This window comes from Dipodomys spectabilis, unplaced genomic scaffold (genome assembly GCF_019054845.1).
Source record: "Dipodomys spectabilis isolate Male_0828 unplaced genomic scaffold, ASM1905484v1 ptg000264l, whole genome shotgun sequence".
In the NCBI taxonomy this organism is placed as follows: domain Eukaryota; kingdom Metazoa; phylum Chordata; class Mammalia; order Rodentia; family Heteromyidae; genus Dipodomys; species Dipodomys spectabilis.
This window is the reverse complement of record NW_024870941.1, coordinates 3,350,532-3,368,327: the sequence shown is the minus strand read 5'-3', so window position 1 is coordinate 3,368,327 and position 17,796 is coordinate 3,350,532. Positions and strand designations below refer to the sequence as shown.

At 53.2% G+C, this 17,796-nt stretch overlaps 1 protein-coding gene across 2 annotated transcripts in view; it reads right to left on the bottom strand.

The window, feature by feature from the left end:
- The window catches only part of Tg (thyroglobulin), a 186,685-nt gene that overhangs the window by 10,270 nt on the left and 158,619 nt on the right, over positions 1-17,796 (bottom strand). For both annotated transcript variants that reach the window (XM_042699953.1, XM_042699951.1), the window contains 4 exons: positions 16,434-16,598; positions 15,178-15,345; positions 4,305-4,486; positions 1,232-1,339 (listed from right to left, as the gene is read on the bottom strand). In XM_042699953.1, coding sequence (XP_042555887.1) covers positions 1,232-1,339; positions 4,305-4,486; positions 15,178-15,345; positions 16,434-16,598 — 623 coding nt within the window. The remainder of the gene's footprint in view (positions 1-1,231; positions 1,340-4,304; positions 4,487-15,177; positions 15,346-16,433; positions 16,599-17,796) is intronic.

The window sequence follows — 17,796 nt, the reverse complement described above, 5'->3', positions numbered from 1 at the left end:
CAAGGGACACTCACTCCCACCGAAGGCCAGGAGACGCCGGGCGCCCCCTTCCCAGAGCCTTTGGTGGAGGCAGCCCCACCAGCGCCTCGAATTTAGATTTTTTGCTTCCAGATTGGAAGACAGTTTCTGCCGCTCTAAACCTCCTGGTCTGCTCTGCGCTGCTGCTTTGGTGCAGGCCTCCGAAACCCTGTTCAAATCCCAGCTGGAAATGCCCGACTGCTTTTGCTTGGGTTTGCTTGATCATTCTGTCCTTATGTGCAGGAGGTCTTTCATACATTTTAGCCACTACCAGTTTTGTTTATTTTTACTATACTGGGCTTTGGACGCCAGGCTTCACACTTGCTTAGCTTGTTTGCTTAACTGGGGCTTTACCCCCTTGAGTCAAGCCTCCAGCCCAGTGTTTTGCTGGTTAAATGGATATCGAATCTCTAGAACTTTTCTGCTTGGGCTGGCCTCAAACTATCCTCCTCTAGATCTCAGCCTCCTTGAGTAATAGGATGACAGGCAGGAGCCATCTGGCACTACTGTCATTTTGGAGGAACGAAGGGGTAGGTAGTACCTGAAGAGCTGCGGAAACTCCAGCCTTCCTTACACCCCTGCCCCAGCAGGAAGGAAGGCAGCAGAGAACCAGGCATGGCTCGGCTCCGGGGGAAGGCATCGCCAAGGCCAGACTCCCTGTGTGGCCGCGTGGCCAGGGGTAGCACAGCCCAGTGGGTCCCAGGGCTGTTTCCATCCACTTTCATCACCACCTCCTCTCTCCCTCTCTCCCTCCCTCCCTTTCTTCCCTCCTGATGGATGCCCCCTGCCAGGATGGCTTCCTTCCCACAGCCCCAAGGTGGCTGTTCTACTCTAGGGGGTTGATGAGGCTGATCATATAAATAGTTCTAAGCACAGGGCCCACACGTGTCAGGGGAGATTTAGTGCCAAGACTCACAGGGGCTCTGGCAGATCACTGCTCTAGGAACAGTCAGCTGCTTGTCCCTGGGGATCCAGATGAAGTCCTTGACACCCTGCTCCCTCCACCCCTCAATGCTGCCCTCTTCCGAATGTCTGTGTTCCCCAAGGCTCAGGGAATCGGCTGGTCACATGACCCCACGGGACCAGTACCCCAGTGGGCTGGTCTCATGAGGTAGTGGCACCCTTGTGACCTTGTTCTCTCTGGAAGCTCTGGGGAGAATCCATTCCTCACTCTCCTGCTTTCCTTTCCCCAGCGCTGTGACCGCCACCTTACCTGCTGTGGCCATAGCTTTCAGGCGCGTGGTACAGGAAGACGTTTCCACGGGTGCTCCTTGCCCAGAGGCTGGCCATGTCGATGATGGGGCAGGTGATGAAGTAGTCCCTGCGGAAAGGACAGAGGAGGGGCCTGGTCACCCACGGCGCCACGGGCAGCTGTGCCAGCCAGGCTTTTCCCCAGGCAAGCAAGGCCCGCCGAGCTCTCTCATCCCCCCGCCCGGGTCTCAGTTCTTTTCCTGGTGGCTTTATGCCCACAAAGATGGAGCAAGGCACGTTGTCTGCTCTGCTTTATGCACACCAGAGGCCGACACTGGAGCTCGTGATGCTGTGTCCCAGGGGTCAGGGACCTCCCACTGACCCTGGGAGGTCAGTGTATAGACCTCTGCCCTGGCACCAGTTTTACTTAAAAGATTTGGCATCAGGATGCTCATAAAAATGCACAGTAACTATATTATGTAGCATTCACCCACTGAGTTTTAAGGGAAGACCTGGAAGATACTGCATGCGTAAGATGCCCTTGGACCCATGCTGCACAGCGCGAGGAAATTCTGCCACAGTCTGCTGCCCTGGGTGCTCTTGGCAATCTCTGGAGACAAGTGAGGTTCAAAGCAGCACCTGGCACCTGGTGCTGTTGCTAAAAGTCCCACAATGTCCCAAAGAATGGGCTCCCAGGAGTCTGATGTTGGAGGAAAGAATGCTGAGAACCCCTGGCTTACACTAGTTACCTTTGTGGTAAGTAAACTCAGGATGCCTGCTCTGCCACAGTCCTGTGTGTGTCCGGCACACAGGCTCTGTGCTTAGTGAGGCAGGTGCCTGCTGAGGACCAGGCGGCACCTGCTGGGCCTTGCGACCTTGGGTGTCGATGTCACTCGCACCGTTTGTCAGTGAGGTGCCCAGCTTCACCTCCACCCTCTCAGGTGAGCAGTAGAGGCGCACCACTGCCCTGCCAAGCTGCGATGGCCCAGGCCAAGGACATGGATGGAGCTCCTCACCGAGGAGGGACGCCACCCCTTTGCTATCATGAACAAGACAACATCCAGGGAGGCAGGGCTCAGCTAAACAGTCACAGGCAAAGCTCCAAGTGGGGGTCTGGAAGGGCCGATGGCTCTGCAGCTACAAGGACGGGGAGAGAGCAGGCTTGCAGGAGGAGACACACTGGAGGTGGTGGGTGGGATGCTGCTGGGAGACAGGAGGCAGGGAGGCCCACGGGAGGCTGCAGAGAATGAGAACCTGCCTGCAGGAGGCCTCCAGCCTCCCCAGGGAAGCCCCCTTTTGTTTCAGGTCTCAGTTTTTAGCCCAAGGCAGACAGGGCTCTGAGTCCTGAGCTCTTCTACCACCTGGGTTTGGAGCAGTGCTGGCTGGATGGTGGGAGTCTTGAAGTTAGGCCCTGAAATGTCTTCTGGGTCTCATGATCCAGCCTGGAGCTGGGCTTTCAGAAACGGCTGTGGAAGGGCTGGGAAGGTGGCTCAGTGGTAGAGTGCTTGCCTTGCATGCATGAGGCCCTGGGTTCCATTCCTCAGCACCACATAAGCAAAAAGAAAAAAAGTCGGAAGTGGCACTGTGGCTCAAGTGGTAGACCGCTAGCTTTCGGCTGAAGAGCTGAGGGACAGTGCCCAGGCCCAAAGTTCAGGCCCCATGATCAGACCCACCCCCCCCCCCCAAAAAAAAAAAAAAAGAAACGGCTGTGGACTGCTTGGTTTGAAACCAAGCTCACAGCCAGGTGCTGACAGCTCACACCTGTAATCATAGCTACACAGAAGGCTGAGATATGAGGATCACAGTTTGAATCCAGCCCCGGCAGGAAAGTCCTTGAAACTCCTGTCTCCAATAAACTACTAAAAAAAGTGGAGCTGTGGCTCAAGTGGTAGGGCACTAGCCTTGAACAAAAGAAGCTCAGGGACAGCACCCAGGCCCTGAGTTCAATCCCATGACCAAATCCCATGACCAACACACACACACACACACACACACACACACTCACGCACGCACGCACACTATAAAAACCAAGCTCACCACCTGATTTGGATCCTAGGATCCAAGTTTTCCAAGTTTCCAAGTTTCCCTGATTGGAGCCCTGGGGACCTGGGCAGCGAGGCCATGCAGAGCAGTAGGATCTGCAGCTGACCCTTGCCAAAGACACCTGCAAGGTCACCTGAAATCTGAGCGTGGACATTATCCCCATCCCTGGGAACAGAGCAAATGGAAGGAGAGAGGGCTGGGAAGGTGGCTTAGTGGTAGAGTGCTTGCCTAGCATGCATGAAGCCCTGGGTTCCATTCCTCAGTACCACATACACAGAAAAAGCCGGAAGTGGCACTGTGGCTCAAGTGGTAGAGTGCTAGCCTTGAGCAAAAGAAGCTCAGGGACAGTGCCCAGGCCCTGAGTTCAAGTCCCAGTCCCAGGACTGGCAAAAAAAAAAGGAAGGAGAGAGAAAGCAGCCAGAGGATGCTGCCCCCATCTTCTTCAGACAGGGAGACAGGACAGGCCTAACTCTGATGCTGTGAGAGGAAGCACTGGGCACAGCAGGGCCCTGTGACAGAGGACCAGAGGACCAGTAAGGCTGGGTGGGGTCAGTTCAGGTGTCCCAAGGAAGAGGCGCTCCAGTGGTGAAGGCTTGGGGAGGCTGCAGAGGCAGCACCCCGAGAGGGAACACGCACTTTGGGTGCTGAGTGTGACACAGCACAGGACCTGTCCTGGCTTGGTCTCTGCCTGTGAGCAGTCCTGGGTGGGAACTGGCTGCAGTGCACGTGGCTGCAGAGTTACAGACACGTTCACGGCTCTAGGCCTGTGTGTCTCCCTCCCATGTGGCCAGAGGGACAGCCAGGGGAAGGCACCAGGCCTGGTCAGCAGGAGGCCTGGGCAGGTCCTCGTGGAGCTACGTGCTGCCGCCTATGGCACCTGCCGTGTGCGCTTTGTCCCCTGCTTGCCCAGGGGAAGCCAGGGTTGTGCTCCTGTGTCCCCCATGCCAGGGATGCCCACCCCAGGGCCAGGCAGGGCAGAACGAAGGGCTGGTCATCCCCAGCACGTCTGAGACTTGGGCCTGCACAGGACACTCCGACTCTGCCCTGCTTACCTGGTGGCGTTCTCGAGCGCCCGGGAGAAGGAGGCGTAGTCATCCGTGCTGTGTTCTAGGGAGTAATACCACGTGGCGGCCGCCAGGACGCGGGCATCCGAGTCCTCACCACCCAGCGAGTTCTGCAGCGCCTGGTAAAAGGCTGTCTTGCTGTTTTCCCGGCCTTGGCGTGCCTCAAATTGCTATGGACAACAAGATAAGACAGTCAGACACCCCAGTTATAACCCGAAAGGCCCACGGCAGCATCGCTCACACCTTTCACACCTTGTTCTAGAATATTCTTTAAGAAGGAGTGAACCACGGCATTAAACATCTGGGTATTGGAAGCAGAGCGACGCATTCGGATCCTAGCTTTGCCCTCTTCAGTGTGTGACCTTGAGAAACGGCTGAGCCTCCCAGATCTTCTTTTCCCCATGAGAAGGTGGTAAATGCAGCGCGGCGCTCAGCCTGGTCAGCACTGCCGCCATGCCGCCTGGCCGCAGGCCGAGCCCCTGCGTCTCACCTGGCTCTGCCTGGCAGTGCTCAGCCAGTGCACAGCCTTGGGGTGGTGTGGGGAGAGCCCCTCACTGCTGCCCCGTTGTTCACATGTGGTATCCGTGTTGTCCACATGAGCACTGGTCAGAGCCCGGCCTCTGTGCCCACGTTCCAGGGGAGAGGCGAGGACAAGTAAAGGCCCTGAGGTGCATCAGAAAAAAGCTTCCCGGGATGAAATCAAGGTAAGTGGCAGAGGAAAGGCCAGGGGCACTACTGTAGGAAGGAGAGTCAGAGAAGGTACTCTGATGGGCCCTGCGTGTCCAAATGGGAACAGTACTCTCTCATGTCCTCTCTCTCCTTCCCTCCCTTTCTGCCTCCCTCTCTCCTGACCTCCTTCTCTTTCCCTCTTTCCCGACCTCCCTCTCTTTCCCTCTCTCCCTGCCTCTATTTCTCTCCTTCCCTCCATCCTCCCTCTCTCCCCCCACCCCTTCCTCTCACCCTCCCTCCATTTGTTTCCTTGCTGCTGCCTGGGCTGTGGGGCTGGCCCACAGCCTCTCGTGTCTGCAGCCGAGGGGCACAGGATGGAGGATGTCAGCAATGCAGCTCTAGGTGTGTGGTCCAGACTCCCAGGCCCCAGACAGCCCTGGCATATGTGTTTACATATATGTTTACATTTCTAGGGTCTGATGTAGCCCGCGAGCCTGCTTACCAGCACAGCCGGCAGGGTTGCACGCTCCCCTGGGCATTTCCGGCCCACAGGATGGGATTAGAACAGAGAGAGCAGGGCATCCGCTTGATCCCTCCTGGGTGAGGAGGCCTTCTCCCCTGGGACAGGCTGACTGAGCCCCGGGGGACAGGGGATGAACAACCCAGAGCACTCACTTCCTTCTGCCTACAACACTACTTCCTGGAAAGAAGTCTGAAGAAAATATGAACACATACAAAGCCCGGCATGCTGGTACAGCGTGTCTGTAATCCTAGCTACATAGGGGGTAGAGACAGGAGGATCCTGGTCTGAGGCTGGCCCCAGGTAAAAGCACCAGACCCTATCTGAAAAACAAAGCAAAGCAAAAAGGACTGGAGATGTGACTCAAGTCCTAGAGTGCTTGCCTAGCAAGCATGAGGCCCTGAGTTCAGATCCCAGTACTGACAACACAGTAACACTCAGTCCCAATAGTGGGCACTATTTGTATCAGCAACATGCAAGTATCATTGCCCATGGTGGAAGAAGGTAAGAAGTTTCATGCCTACAGAACACACAAGTGTGCACTCTGTCTCTTATTCTCTCTCTCAGCACACACACACACACACACACACACACACACACACACACACTCCCTCAAAAACCTAAAATAACACACATAGCTTTCACCCTGCTCTTCTAGCCACAATACAACTGCTGACTTTTGCTCTGGTCCCTCTTGGTGCGTTTATGCATGCCTGTGCAATCTTCATTAGTTACTAAGATTTCCTGAGTAAGTGTGCTGCATGGTCCTCCATCTTTTCTGGTGCTTTGGACCACGTCATCACTGGCAACCTGGCCACTGGTGACCTCTGGCACAGTGACCCCTAGCCACGACTTCATGAGACGCATCTCCTGAATGTTTCAACTAAGCGTCCATGCGGACGAGGAGGTCAGGTCTTGTGTCATTGGCTTTTCTCCCCATGACCCCCTCTGGGAGAAGCTGTGTTGCCCACGGAGGCCACACAGAGGGGCAGCCGCAGCTAGACTCACCCAGGCTTGCTCCAGATCAGACACTTTCCGGACTCAACTGAACCCATAGCCTGCATCAGGGCTGAGGATTCAGGACCTCAGCACCCAGAAGGCAGAAAGTCCACTCAAGGTAACTGTCCCTTGCAGGGAGAAGAGACTGAGTCAGCCCTCAGGCTAAGGTTTCATGCCCTCTGCTAGACTAGGTGGTGGGCCGTGGAAGGGAGATTTTTGCCTCTCTATGAGCCTTATCTCTTTACACTGGGTAGGATTGTACTGCCCCAGTCCTGACTTTCAAGATGGGCCCTGCTATGTGCTGGCTGTTCACCCTGGATGAGCAAAGAGGACCCAGGAGAGCTCAGCACAAACCCCCAAGCCCGAAGCCAGCAGCCCAAGCTTGAATCTCATCTCTGTATGTCACAGCTGCTTGACTTTGGGCAACTCACTTAACCTTTCTGATCCTCATGGGCAAACTGGAGTTAATTAAAATCTACTTTCCACTGTTGTCTGGAGAATTAGACAGACGTTTTGAAGCACCTAGCTCTAAACTTGGCGTAGAGCACTTGATGAAAGAGAGCTAATAAGTTAATAAGAGTTAATAAGTTTTTATTAATCGTGGTTCCATTGGCTTCAATTAGAGACCTGAAGGTTGAACAGGAAGCCCCAAACCACATTAACAAAAGCAGATCCAAAGTGGCTGTGTGTCTACCTACTGGGAGAAAACTCCCTCTCGCTCCCATTTCTACTGCCATTTCCTCTTGGGGATGACATGATCTTGGATAAGGCTGTGCTGGGGTTTCTCAACCCTGGGCTGCATGCAGGTGGAGGGAAGGAGGACTCTGCAGCCAAACCCTGTGGGTTAGGATCCCCGAGGCAGAAAGATCTGGGCTGGGATGCTAGCTCTCCTTTTCTTCACATTATCTGGGTGACCTTGGAAAAGGGACTTAATCTCTGTGCCTTTGTCCTTTCTGCAGGGTACAGTCTTTCTAAGCTGCCTTGACATCACACGACACTGTGCCTGCCAAGTGGCCAGCACTACCTCTGTGGTCCTCATTACTGGATATTTATCCACTCACCCCAGGTCCATGTCAGAGGGTCAGGAAAGTCCACATCTCAGAGAGAGAGAGAGGGAAAGAGAGAGAGAGAAAGAGAGAGGGTGGGGGAAGGAGAGAGAGAGGGAAGAGTCTGAGGAGCACTGAGAAGAGGGCCTCTGCTGGGCGTGGAAGCCCAGGGTACCGGTTTATCACACTTCCCATTGTCAGGGGATGGGGGCCACTAGCTGGCCAGGGCCCCCTCCAGCGGGGAGGCGGGCCCAGACTCCCCAGGCACATTCACCACGCATGTCTGAATTGGCCCACAGCATGGGCTGCTGATGCTGGTGTAATCAGAGAGCCAGCAGCAGGACTTGGGGATCGTCCACCTTGTCCGCAGGCTGTAATTACAGGTGGGATCCACCCTGGACTGTGGCTTTGCTGCAGGTGGGGCTTTGTAAGGGGCGATGGAAAGTTGGCAAGCCCTTGACCATCCAATGATCATCCCAATCTCTACCTCCTGAGTAGGTGGGACTACAGGTGTGAGCTACGGCATCCAACTTAATGTGTGTTTCTTTGAGGTACACTCTTTGTCATGCCCTCAGAAAAAGTCGGGCTTCAAGGAGGCCTGAAGGTCATCGAGACTTCTGTGCCATCCTGAAAGTCTGATGCTAGGTGGGAACAGTGGCCAAATTTGGAGACTGCCTGACCCTCAACGGCAGCGAGGGAGAGTCGCTTCATCCTGGACTCCTGTTCTCACCTGGAGAGCCCCCTTCCCCTCGCCCAGGCCCACAGCACAGTCCCCTGATGAAACTGTTCTCCCCTTCCTCCATCCTGCACCGTCTACCAAAGCTCCCGGGGGCACTCCTGCCTGTCCTGTGCATCACCAGTCCTGTCTGCCACCTGCCCACAACCTTCTGGGCAGTGTGGATAGATGATGGATGGACAGGAGGATGGCTAAATGCATGGATGCTAGAATTATCTGGAGCTCTCAGGGAGCTGGGCAACAAGGACCCTCTTGTCTGTTTAATGGGCATACACTCAAGACTGACCTGCACCAATAGGAACCGAGGGTTCAAGATAAACCAGTTTCTATGGAGCAGGGCCTGGTCAGGTGAGCACTGTGCTCTACGAAGGCTCCCTTCGGGTCTCCCTTTTCAGAGTGGGGCTTCAGGGAACAGAGCAACTCCTCCTTTCCCTTCATCCGGCTGAAGTGGTCCCAACAGATTTCCTGTGGTCCATACCAGCAAGCACAGCACCTAGACCTCTGCCGCCCACTGCAGCCCACTTCTGCCAGTGTTTGCCACTTGAACTCACCTCTCAGCTTTTCTCAGAAAATCCTCTCATTTACTTATTTATTTATTTGCCTTTTGTGAGGGCTGATTTTCCCAGTTTTCTTGCCCGGTTTTCTTGTCTGTATCTACAGCTCTGAGCCCCCTCCCGGATGCCTGGCTCACTCCTCTGGGTGCCACTCCAGCCATGGTCCACGTGCTCTGACTGTGTGCACATCTTCTGCTATGCCCAGGAGCTCCTGACAGTACCACCTCATCTTCCCTGCCCTCAATCAGTGTTCCACTGGAGTGCCAGGATGCCCTTAGTAAAAAGGGTAAATCAATACTATGAACACCATTCCAGCTTAGAAACATCCCTTAGCGGCCTCCTGTATGGAGACTAAAATCACCCCTCTGAAGTCTCCCCATGCCTCCCCCTTCCCCCCCTGCTTCATTGCTGTGTGGGACCCTGGTGCGGGGAGCAGGGGGCAGCAGCTCTGGCTGGCCTCAGCCCCAGGATCAGTTCCTTCCCTACCTCTCCTGGGGCTGCCTCCACTCACCACCCAGGTCTCAGGCCAGAGATAACCTCCTCTAACAGGCCTCCCCTGACTCCCCCAACGGTGCCCCCAGCCTGCCACTTCCTCTACCCTGGAACAGTTTTCTCTAGAGCTCATGTCAAGATCTGGAATCCTTAGCATTCTTGCTTGCCGTCCTGATCTGTGCATGCCCTGTGAGAGATGTCCTTTACTGGTTGGTTAGAACTTTCTCCCCAGAGCTGGAAGGACTCACTACAGAGTGCTCAGTGAGTCTATGATACGCTCACACCAAGGATCGCTCAGACAACTTGACTCCTTTACTGATTACAGTGCTAAAAGACAAGGGACCAACTTCCCAACCAGGGACCTGCTTCTCCCCAGGGACTGGCTTCTCCATCAGGGACCGGCTTCTCCCCCAGGGACCTGCTTCTCCACCAGGAACCGGCTTCTCCACCAGGGACCTGCTTCTCCCCCAGGGACAGGCTTCTCCCCCAGGGAACGGCTTCTCCACCAGGTCTAGGAGGCCCAGGGCTGAGGTCCCAGGGCACTTTCAGTCCTGTAGATATATTTTCCTGATAGTTTCTTTCTCTTCTTCTGGCCTTCATCATTTTATCTCTCCCTTTTCCTTTCCCCCTCTCCCCTCCTTTTTACCCCTCACTTTTTCGCTCTGTCTTTCAGTGGTACTGGAGATTGAACCCAGGGCCTTGGTATACCACGTCACACTTGCAGCCCCTTTTTGCACAGGTGATCCTTTATGCTGTAATACGGCTACTTGTGCTTCCTGTGTCACTGGATACAGGCACATTCCACTTCACCTGGCTGTTGGTTGAGATGGAATCTCACACACTTTTATTCCTGGGCTGCTCTCAAACCACAATTCCCTATCTTGACTTCCAAAGTAACTAAGACTGCAGGCTTGAGCCACTGTGCTTGGCTTGCTGCTGGAATCTTCTAAAATCAGAAGGATGAACATGCTATGATATATTGATGAGAGAATAGTAATTCTAGCTTTGCATTCACCATTAGACCCATACCATCATAAAACAGAACTGATGAGGATTATAAGCCAATTCCCCTGGACCTCACAGCCCCCATCTTTCCTTGAGGGTGCCAGGGTTTGAACTCAGAACCTCCTGCTTGTGTGACAGGTGCTGTGGCACTTATAATACCAGGCTATTCCCAAACCTTTGCTTTAGCTACTTTTTGGCTTAGGCATAGGCTAGTCTGGACTGCAAGTTCTCCTATTTATGCTTCCTGTGTGCCTGAAGTGACAAGCATGTATCATTATAGCCAGCTTATTGGTTGAAATGGGGTCTGACTAACCTTTGGCTCTGCTGACTTGGGGCAGATCTTTCTGTCTTGAGTAAGTAGGATTGCAGGGAAGAGCTACCCTGCCCTCCCGACCCCCAGCTTTGTCTGGAGAATAATCCCAGGGAGCGAGGTCCAAGGGGAGGCTGAAGGGGGATCATGAGGCAAGGCAACATGGGGCATGGGGCGCTGAGGGCTGGGTCTCAGTGCAGGGAGACGGGTCACCTTGTGCCAGGAGTCCTGCAGAGGAGATCTTGGAGGGAGGAGGGAATGCTCTCTTTCCTTAGACATCTTCTCACAACAAAGCAGGAGGCAGGAGAGGGGCGCACTCTGCCACTCAGAGGCTAAAATAGCTACAGCTCCGACTTGCAAACAACTTGCCTAAATAGCACGCTGGAGCCAGGAATAGACAGACACTCACTTTTCTAATTCCACATCCTGGTGTGCCTAGATCCAGACCTAACACCCACCTAACCTACCTCCCTCCTTCCCCCCACTCCACACCAACCCCAGCACCAGGATTTAGTGCTGCACTGCCTCTTTCCAAGAAATCCACTCACACTCTTGGGATTCCTGCAGTGCCTCTTGCTGTAATCTGTCACTAAGGACTCGATATTCCTGAGTCTGGGGCTCTTGCCAGCCAGTGCCTTGGTTGCCAGGCACAGCTTTACAACTCTCTCAGACAGTCTCTCTCCCATCTATAGCATCCCCCCCTCCCCGCCACCCCTCCCCCTCCCCCACCTGCACCTGCTCCCAGCGAGGCCGAGTCCTGGCCAAGCCCAGGGCACAGTGTGGCGCTCTGCTTCTCTTCTGATTATCTTGCCTTCCTTGGAGAAGATGGTTGTGCCCGGAGGGGACTCAGAATGTTGTATCTCTGAGCAAATCTGCTTTTGATCATGCAAATGAAAGCCCGTTAATGTAGGCAGACTGTCAATTTCACCAGTAAGGAAAGGCTGGTGGGGGGGATTCCTCATCACAGACACTGATGAAGAATTTCAATAGAAAGCTGCTACTTCGGGAAATAAGACTATTCTCTGCGCACAGAGCCTTTCTATCTTCCTGCACATCCCCAGCAGCACCCAGGCTCCGCAGGTATGTTTGTAAATTACTGAGGGTCATTTGGACTCCTTGGCTGGGCTAGAACCGGCCTGGGGTGTCCAGGGGTGGGGGGTCTTGATGTTGACTGGATACAGTCCCTACCCACCACCGTCTTTGGTTGGAGGGAATTTGGCAGGTCTCTGCTAATGTGTTGGCTGGCCCAGGGGCATGACAATGGGACTTCCGGGGAAGCAGGACTGTGTGTGTTTGTGGGCTAGGCTCCGCCTGGTATTTCTGCAGGTTGGCATGGGGAAGAAGTGTGTGTGTGTGTGTGTGTGCAAGAAGGTACTTCTACTATGATTTGGAAAATTAATTCAGGTCAGGTGACATAGTTTGGTGTTTATACAGTTTTATATTTTTCCCATACTCTTGGTGTCTATGGAGATAATTCTCAGAATGAGGGCATTTGTGTTTCTATTCAAATTAAGGAAGTTGAGAAAAGCTAGCACTTATTGAGGCCCTGCTGTTCTGAAGAACTGGAACTGTATTTCTACCCTCTGCTCATCTTTATGAGGATATTTACCAGTGATCTCCCAACCAACAGATAGGAAAACTGAGGCTCACCTCTGGGGAACTCCTGATTTCAATACCAGGACCAGGACTCTCTTCCCAGCTCTGCTTACAGCCGAGGAATAAGCCCAGGTCAGTTCTTGGCCATGCGTCAGCTGGCAGTGACCCCTTTACTTCCACCAAGACTCAGGGATGAGCTGTCCTCTCTACAGAGCTAATGATCTGTTTGCCTTGTTCTGTATTTCTGAGACTGCCTGTGTCCTTCTTGGGGATAGAAATTCAATTGATATTTAGCTGCCACACCCCCGGCCCTGTGTCTGGCTCAAAGTGGGTGACTCTGGTGTTGAATGGTGCAGCAGACAGGTTGTTGTTGGACATACCTGCCCGATCCTTGCTAAGGTAGACAGGCTGATGTACTGTACTCAGGGTGTGATAATGACTCTCAATGAAATGAGGCTTTGCATTACCTGGGAACATTCTGGAAGAGGGAATGGTGCCTGCTATTCCCCTAAGGCAGGAAGGTATTATGGAATCTGAGCAACACCAAAGGGATCAGTTGCTACCATCAAACAAGAGGCCAGGGAGGAAGGAGTAGGAAGCGAGTACGGGAAGCAGCAAGGGCCCCAGGGCAAGGGCTCTGGAAACCACAGGAAGTCCTGGGCCCTGCCACATCTAGATGAGGCTGCCTGATCTGACCTCTACGGAGGTAGGGATGGGATTGTTGTCCTCCACCCCAGGCAGTGCCCAGATGGATTCAGGCAGGAGGCAGGGTCAAAGACTGCTTGGTGCTGTACCAAGGTGTGCTCCTGAGAAGAGGGTAGGCAGGAGAAAGGAATGGTATAACCTGTAAAAAGCATGCCCATACCAGGGCCCAGAGTCAGAGGGAGATTCTGAGTAGTCCTGGTGGAGCAAGATTGTGAGTGGCCTAGCTGGGCCCAGAGGTCTCCCTGCGCTTGTTTCCATGGCTTTCCTCTCGGGCCAGGCCTGATTTGGGCAGTGTACCTCCTGCTGGGAGCACAAAGGAAACCTGGTCTCAGGACCAGTTCACAAAGAGGAAGAAATGCAGCAAGGAGGCTGGAATACTGTCCTCGGGATCCCACTTTTGATTGGAGTAGCTCAGAAATTCTGGTCAGAGTGGGGACAAGCCCCCAGGCAGCGTGAAAGTAGTGTTTGGATAAGGCAAGCCCAAGGCAGTCAGGTGCCATGGGACCGTTACAGTAGGCTGGCACAACTGAGAAATGTGAACCAGAGTATGCTCTGGTTCTCTACCAATAGCAGACCACCCTCCTTGTCTGGTGGGTGGGACTTCCATTCCACCTGGGAGGAGAAGGGAAGTACTACCAGAACAGACTTCCTATCCCATGTACCCTGTCTAGGATCCCCCAAGGCTCCTGGGAATCTGAACATGGAGGGAATTGGGTGGGTTTTCAGCCACAACTGAGTTGTTCTGCACAAAGATTGTACACCTTCTCCCTTGTTAAATATGGCATCCCAAGGAAAAGTACAGTGTATATACTATATTATGTATTCATGCAGAGCAACAGTTCAGATTAATTCTTAGTATTCTTTCTCACTCCTCCATGCCTCCTAAGATAGGCATATTTACAGGTTGCTGTTATTTCTCATAAGTATGTGTGTTCCCTTAATTCCACATTTATTTACAGCTTTGTTTTCCACCTATAGCACCCCTCAGTCTGACACACAGATACCTGCTTTGTCTTTTTAACAGCTGCATAATATTAAATAATTTGTGCATACCCTAATTCACTCAACCATTTCCCTGCTAATGGACATTTGAATTGCTTCCAATTTTTTTTGGCCACAATAATCAATGCTGTGATAAACACTCTTGTACACATCTCATGTAAAATGAGTGCTTTTGTTGCTGTGTGATAGATTACCCAGGAGAAACAGAATTGTGGAAAGGAACACAGGACCCTGTGTGTATGCATAAGTGGTTTTTTGACACTGCTTTATATTCAGTTGAGGCGACCGCTACACATACCATGTGTACAAGGTTGGTGGTCGCTCGAGAGTGGGCCCTGTCTCCTGGGTTCATGTCTGTGATGCCCACCCCAGTTTGATCACCTAGAAAACTTTGGTCAAGGAGTTGGGAAGGTGGCTCAGTGGTAGAGCACTTGCCTTGCATGCATGAGGCCCTGGGTTCGATTCCTCAGCACCACAGAAGCAGGAAAAAGAAGCTGGAAGTGGTGCTGTGTCTCAAGTGGTAGAGCGCTAGCCTTGAGCTGAAGAGCTGAGGGACAGTGCCCAGACCCAGAGTTCAGGCCCCACAACTGGACCAAAAAAAAAAAAAAGAAAAGAAAAGAAAACTCTGGTCAAGAGCAGAGCGGAGTCTGGGCAGAGATGTGCTCTGCCTCTCCCAGGCTTTGCTCCATCCTGGCATGGGCTACAGCCCTCAGGCAGAGCTGTGACTATGTGTTTGGGCTGGCAGCAGCCTTCACAGCTCACTCCTACCTGCCCAGCCTCCAGCATACCACAGAGAGCCGCGTTTTTCCAGGTCCTCCAGAGCTACTTTTCTGAGAAGGAAGCCAGCTTGGAAGGCTGGTGTCGGGTTGTCCTTGATGCATTACAAATGTTGAGGTTTCCATTGTGCCTCTCATCTCCCTGCCCCTGCATCTCCAGCTCTCCACAGGACCAGCATCCTGCATGGAAGGGATTTGCCTCCATGGTTCAGAATCAGGCTACATTGGCTCAGAACTCTCAGCTTGTCCCAAGCAAGCTCAGCTGGCCCAGGCTCGAGCTCCCGTTTATAACTGTCCAGTGTACTTCAATGCAGCAGTGATTGCTTACTTCCTGCAACTTCCCTGTCACCACCTCCAAACTCTGTAGCCTCTGTACACAGGCACTAACCTGTCAGTTTTGTGAACAGGCAAGCAAGGTCGTGACTCTTGGTCTGCAGAACACGATGCTTACCTTCACAGCCTTGGCCCTGTTGATGAGCCCGTCGTCCTGAGAACTCCCAATGAGCAGGTCCACCTTGGCCCGTGCAGGCCTTTGCAGCACTCTGGCTGGTGCTTCAAGGAGGTACTGGCCATCAACCACTGGACCCCAGTAGTGAAATGGACCACTCACGGCCAGGAGCTGCATGGCACAAAGGAATGCTGTTACTGTCAGGCTTTTTTCTTTCTTTCCCTTTGTAACAGTACTGGAGTAATACATTTTTTGTTTTGCTTGATGAAGTCCTAACTACAATGAGTCTGTGCTGCTATCCAGCTGGGGTCCTCTGGGAAACAAAGATAAAAGAACACCAGGTGGAAATCTCAGGGACTGGATGGCTAGTTCCCAGGAAGGCACCCAGAGCCCTGACCCCTGCTAAAGTCACAACAGGTTCTCAGGAAGAACAGATATGGGGTCCTGCCAGGTGCAATGAGCTAGCTTTAATTTCATTCAGATTAGCCTGAATTTAGGACAGATGAGGCTGAGATCCACATAGGCTCCTGAGGTCAGACTCCTTGCTGAGAGGACCAGCCGTGAACTGAAATGACAATGGTCATTTTTGTTGGTGTCCTCTTTACCAATGACAAGGAGAGCCAGGGACTTGGGCTGTGCAAGGTCTTTGCAGGTTCTGATGGCTCACACCTGTAATCCTAGCTACTCAGGAGGCTGAGATCTGATGATCATGGTTCCAAGCCAACCCAAGTGGGCAAGTCCATGAGACTCTTATCTCCAAATAACCTCCAGAAAACTGGAAATGGTGCTGTTAGAGGACTAGCCTTGAGCAATAGAGCTCAGGGACAGCACCCAGGCCCCTAGGTCAAGTCCCACAACTGACTAAAAGGGGGAGGGCTATATAGCAGTCTAAGGAGTGGATGGCCCAAATCCATTACGCATCTGTGAAGACATGACCACATGTCCAGTGCACGAGCTGTAAGCTGACCACTGGCTGACATGGGTTATGTCATTTTAGCCTCCTACTTTACAAGGTTGGCATTCTGATTCCATTTGCAGATAAGATAGTGAGTTGAAGAGAGCTCAGTCACCCCTCAGTACCCACACGCGTGGTCTGCTGAGGCCTGCGGCCCAGCAGGGATGGGGTGGGGAGGGGTAAGGAACTTGCAGCCCAGCTCCAACTGGTCCTCCCCTGACTGCCTGGCTTGGGTGGGTCATGTCTCTGTCCTGGGCCCTGTTTTGCTAGACACTGGCCCCTCCCATTGTATACCAGGGCCCACCTTGGTCTGGGCATCGCTGAGGATGTTGGCTGGCTTCTGGCGGAGACAGGCCACCACTTCCTTGCTGGATGATGAGGGGCAGCCGACCTCCTTGGCCAAGGCCTCTGCCTGCTGTTGAGCCCTTTGGTGGCTGATGATGGCAGCCGGGGAAAGGGCAGAGCCTCCCTGGAAGAGAAAGTAGGCTCAGTGCTGATGGTGTCCCCCACTTTCTGCCCTCACTTAGCCCCGAGACCTCAGGACTCCAGCAGGACTCTACACATGGAGACCCCAGGACCCTGGCCAAGGACATCCTTGGCATACAACTTCCTAATTATATCTGGCTTGTTTTATTTTCATTTAATTCCATGTTCCCAAGGCAGTAGTTACAGGGTGCCTGGCAGGATTCTGGAGTCACCAGCGAGGTCTGCTCTCATGGTCACTGGCAGGACGGTCAGGTGCCCAGGCTTACCATGGTAGTTAATGCAATAAGGAGGGCAGGAGTGAGGAGCTCAAGTCAGGCCTCGTCCCTCCCCCCGCCCACTCTGGTCTGAGGACACATGCCATCAAAGGCAGCCAAAGGCCATGTTGGGGAGAAGCTCTGTGCCCAGGACTGGCTTCCAGCTCCATAGTGATGATACCAGGGACATCCTCAGGAACCAAGCACAGTGGTGTCAGCCCCAGCGAGTTGTGAGGAGTTATTAAGGTGAGTTACTGTGAGTTAGCTCACATCCATGTTAGCTCACATCCATGTTAGCTCCTCCGTGCCAGGCACCAATCTTAGCCCTGTACCATAAAGCCCGTTCCAGTCTCTAAGCTGTCCTATAGGGCAGATGGCATAGCTTCAAAATTGCATGGATTAGGAGCCAAGGCAGAGAGAAGAAAATATTTGGCCCAAGGCTCCAGGAATAATAAGAGCTGGGTGATACCCCGAGGTCAAGCACTAGACTCCTGGGAGGATTTCATGTACACTGTGGAGGCTCCTTGTGGAAAGTGCCTGGTGGTGCTGTTTGTCTCCTTTTTATCCCAGGAGGAAGCTATGGCCAGAGGTACAATGGGGCAGTCAGAGACTCAGTCAAGGGCTTGGAGAGCATTGCATACCGGCCAGGGCCTGGTACCTAGAATCACCTCCTGGTCTGAGCTGCTCAGATCAGGCTCAGCTGCTTGGATTAAGACTCAAGACAAAGACAGGTAGAGATATGATTTTCTGTCCTTTCCCCATTTAGGTAATAAATGTTTAGTGTGTTGGCTGAGGTTGGTCTACAAGAAGACATGTTAAACAGGGTGCCAGAGCCTGGGATTGCCAGACCGTGGCTCTCAGATCTTCAACATCTATAAAAAGTCCTAACTGAGGCTGTTTGTGAGAGTCAGCAGCAACGCAAGGTCA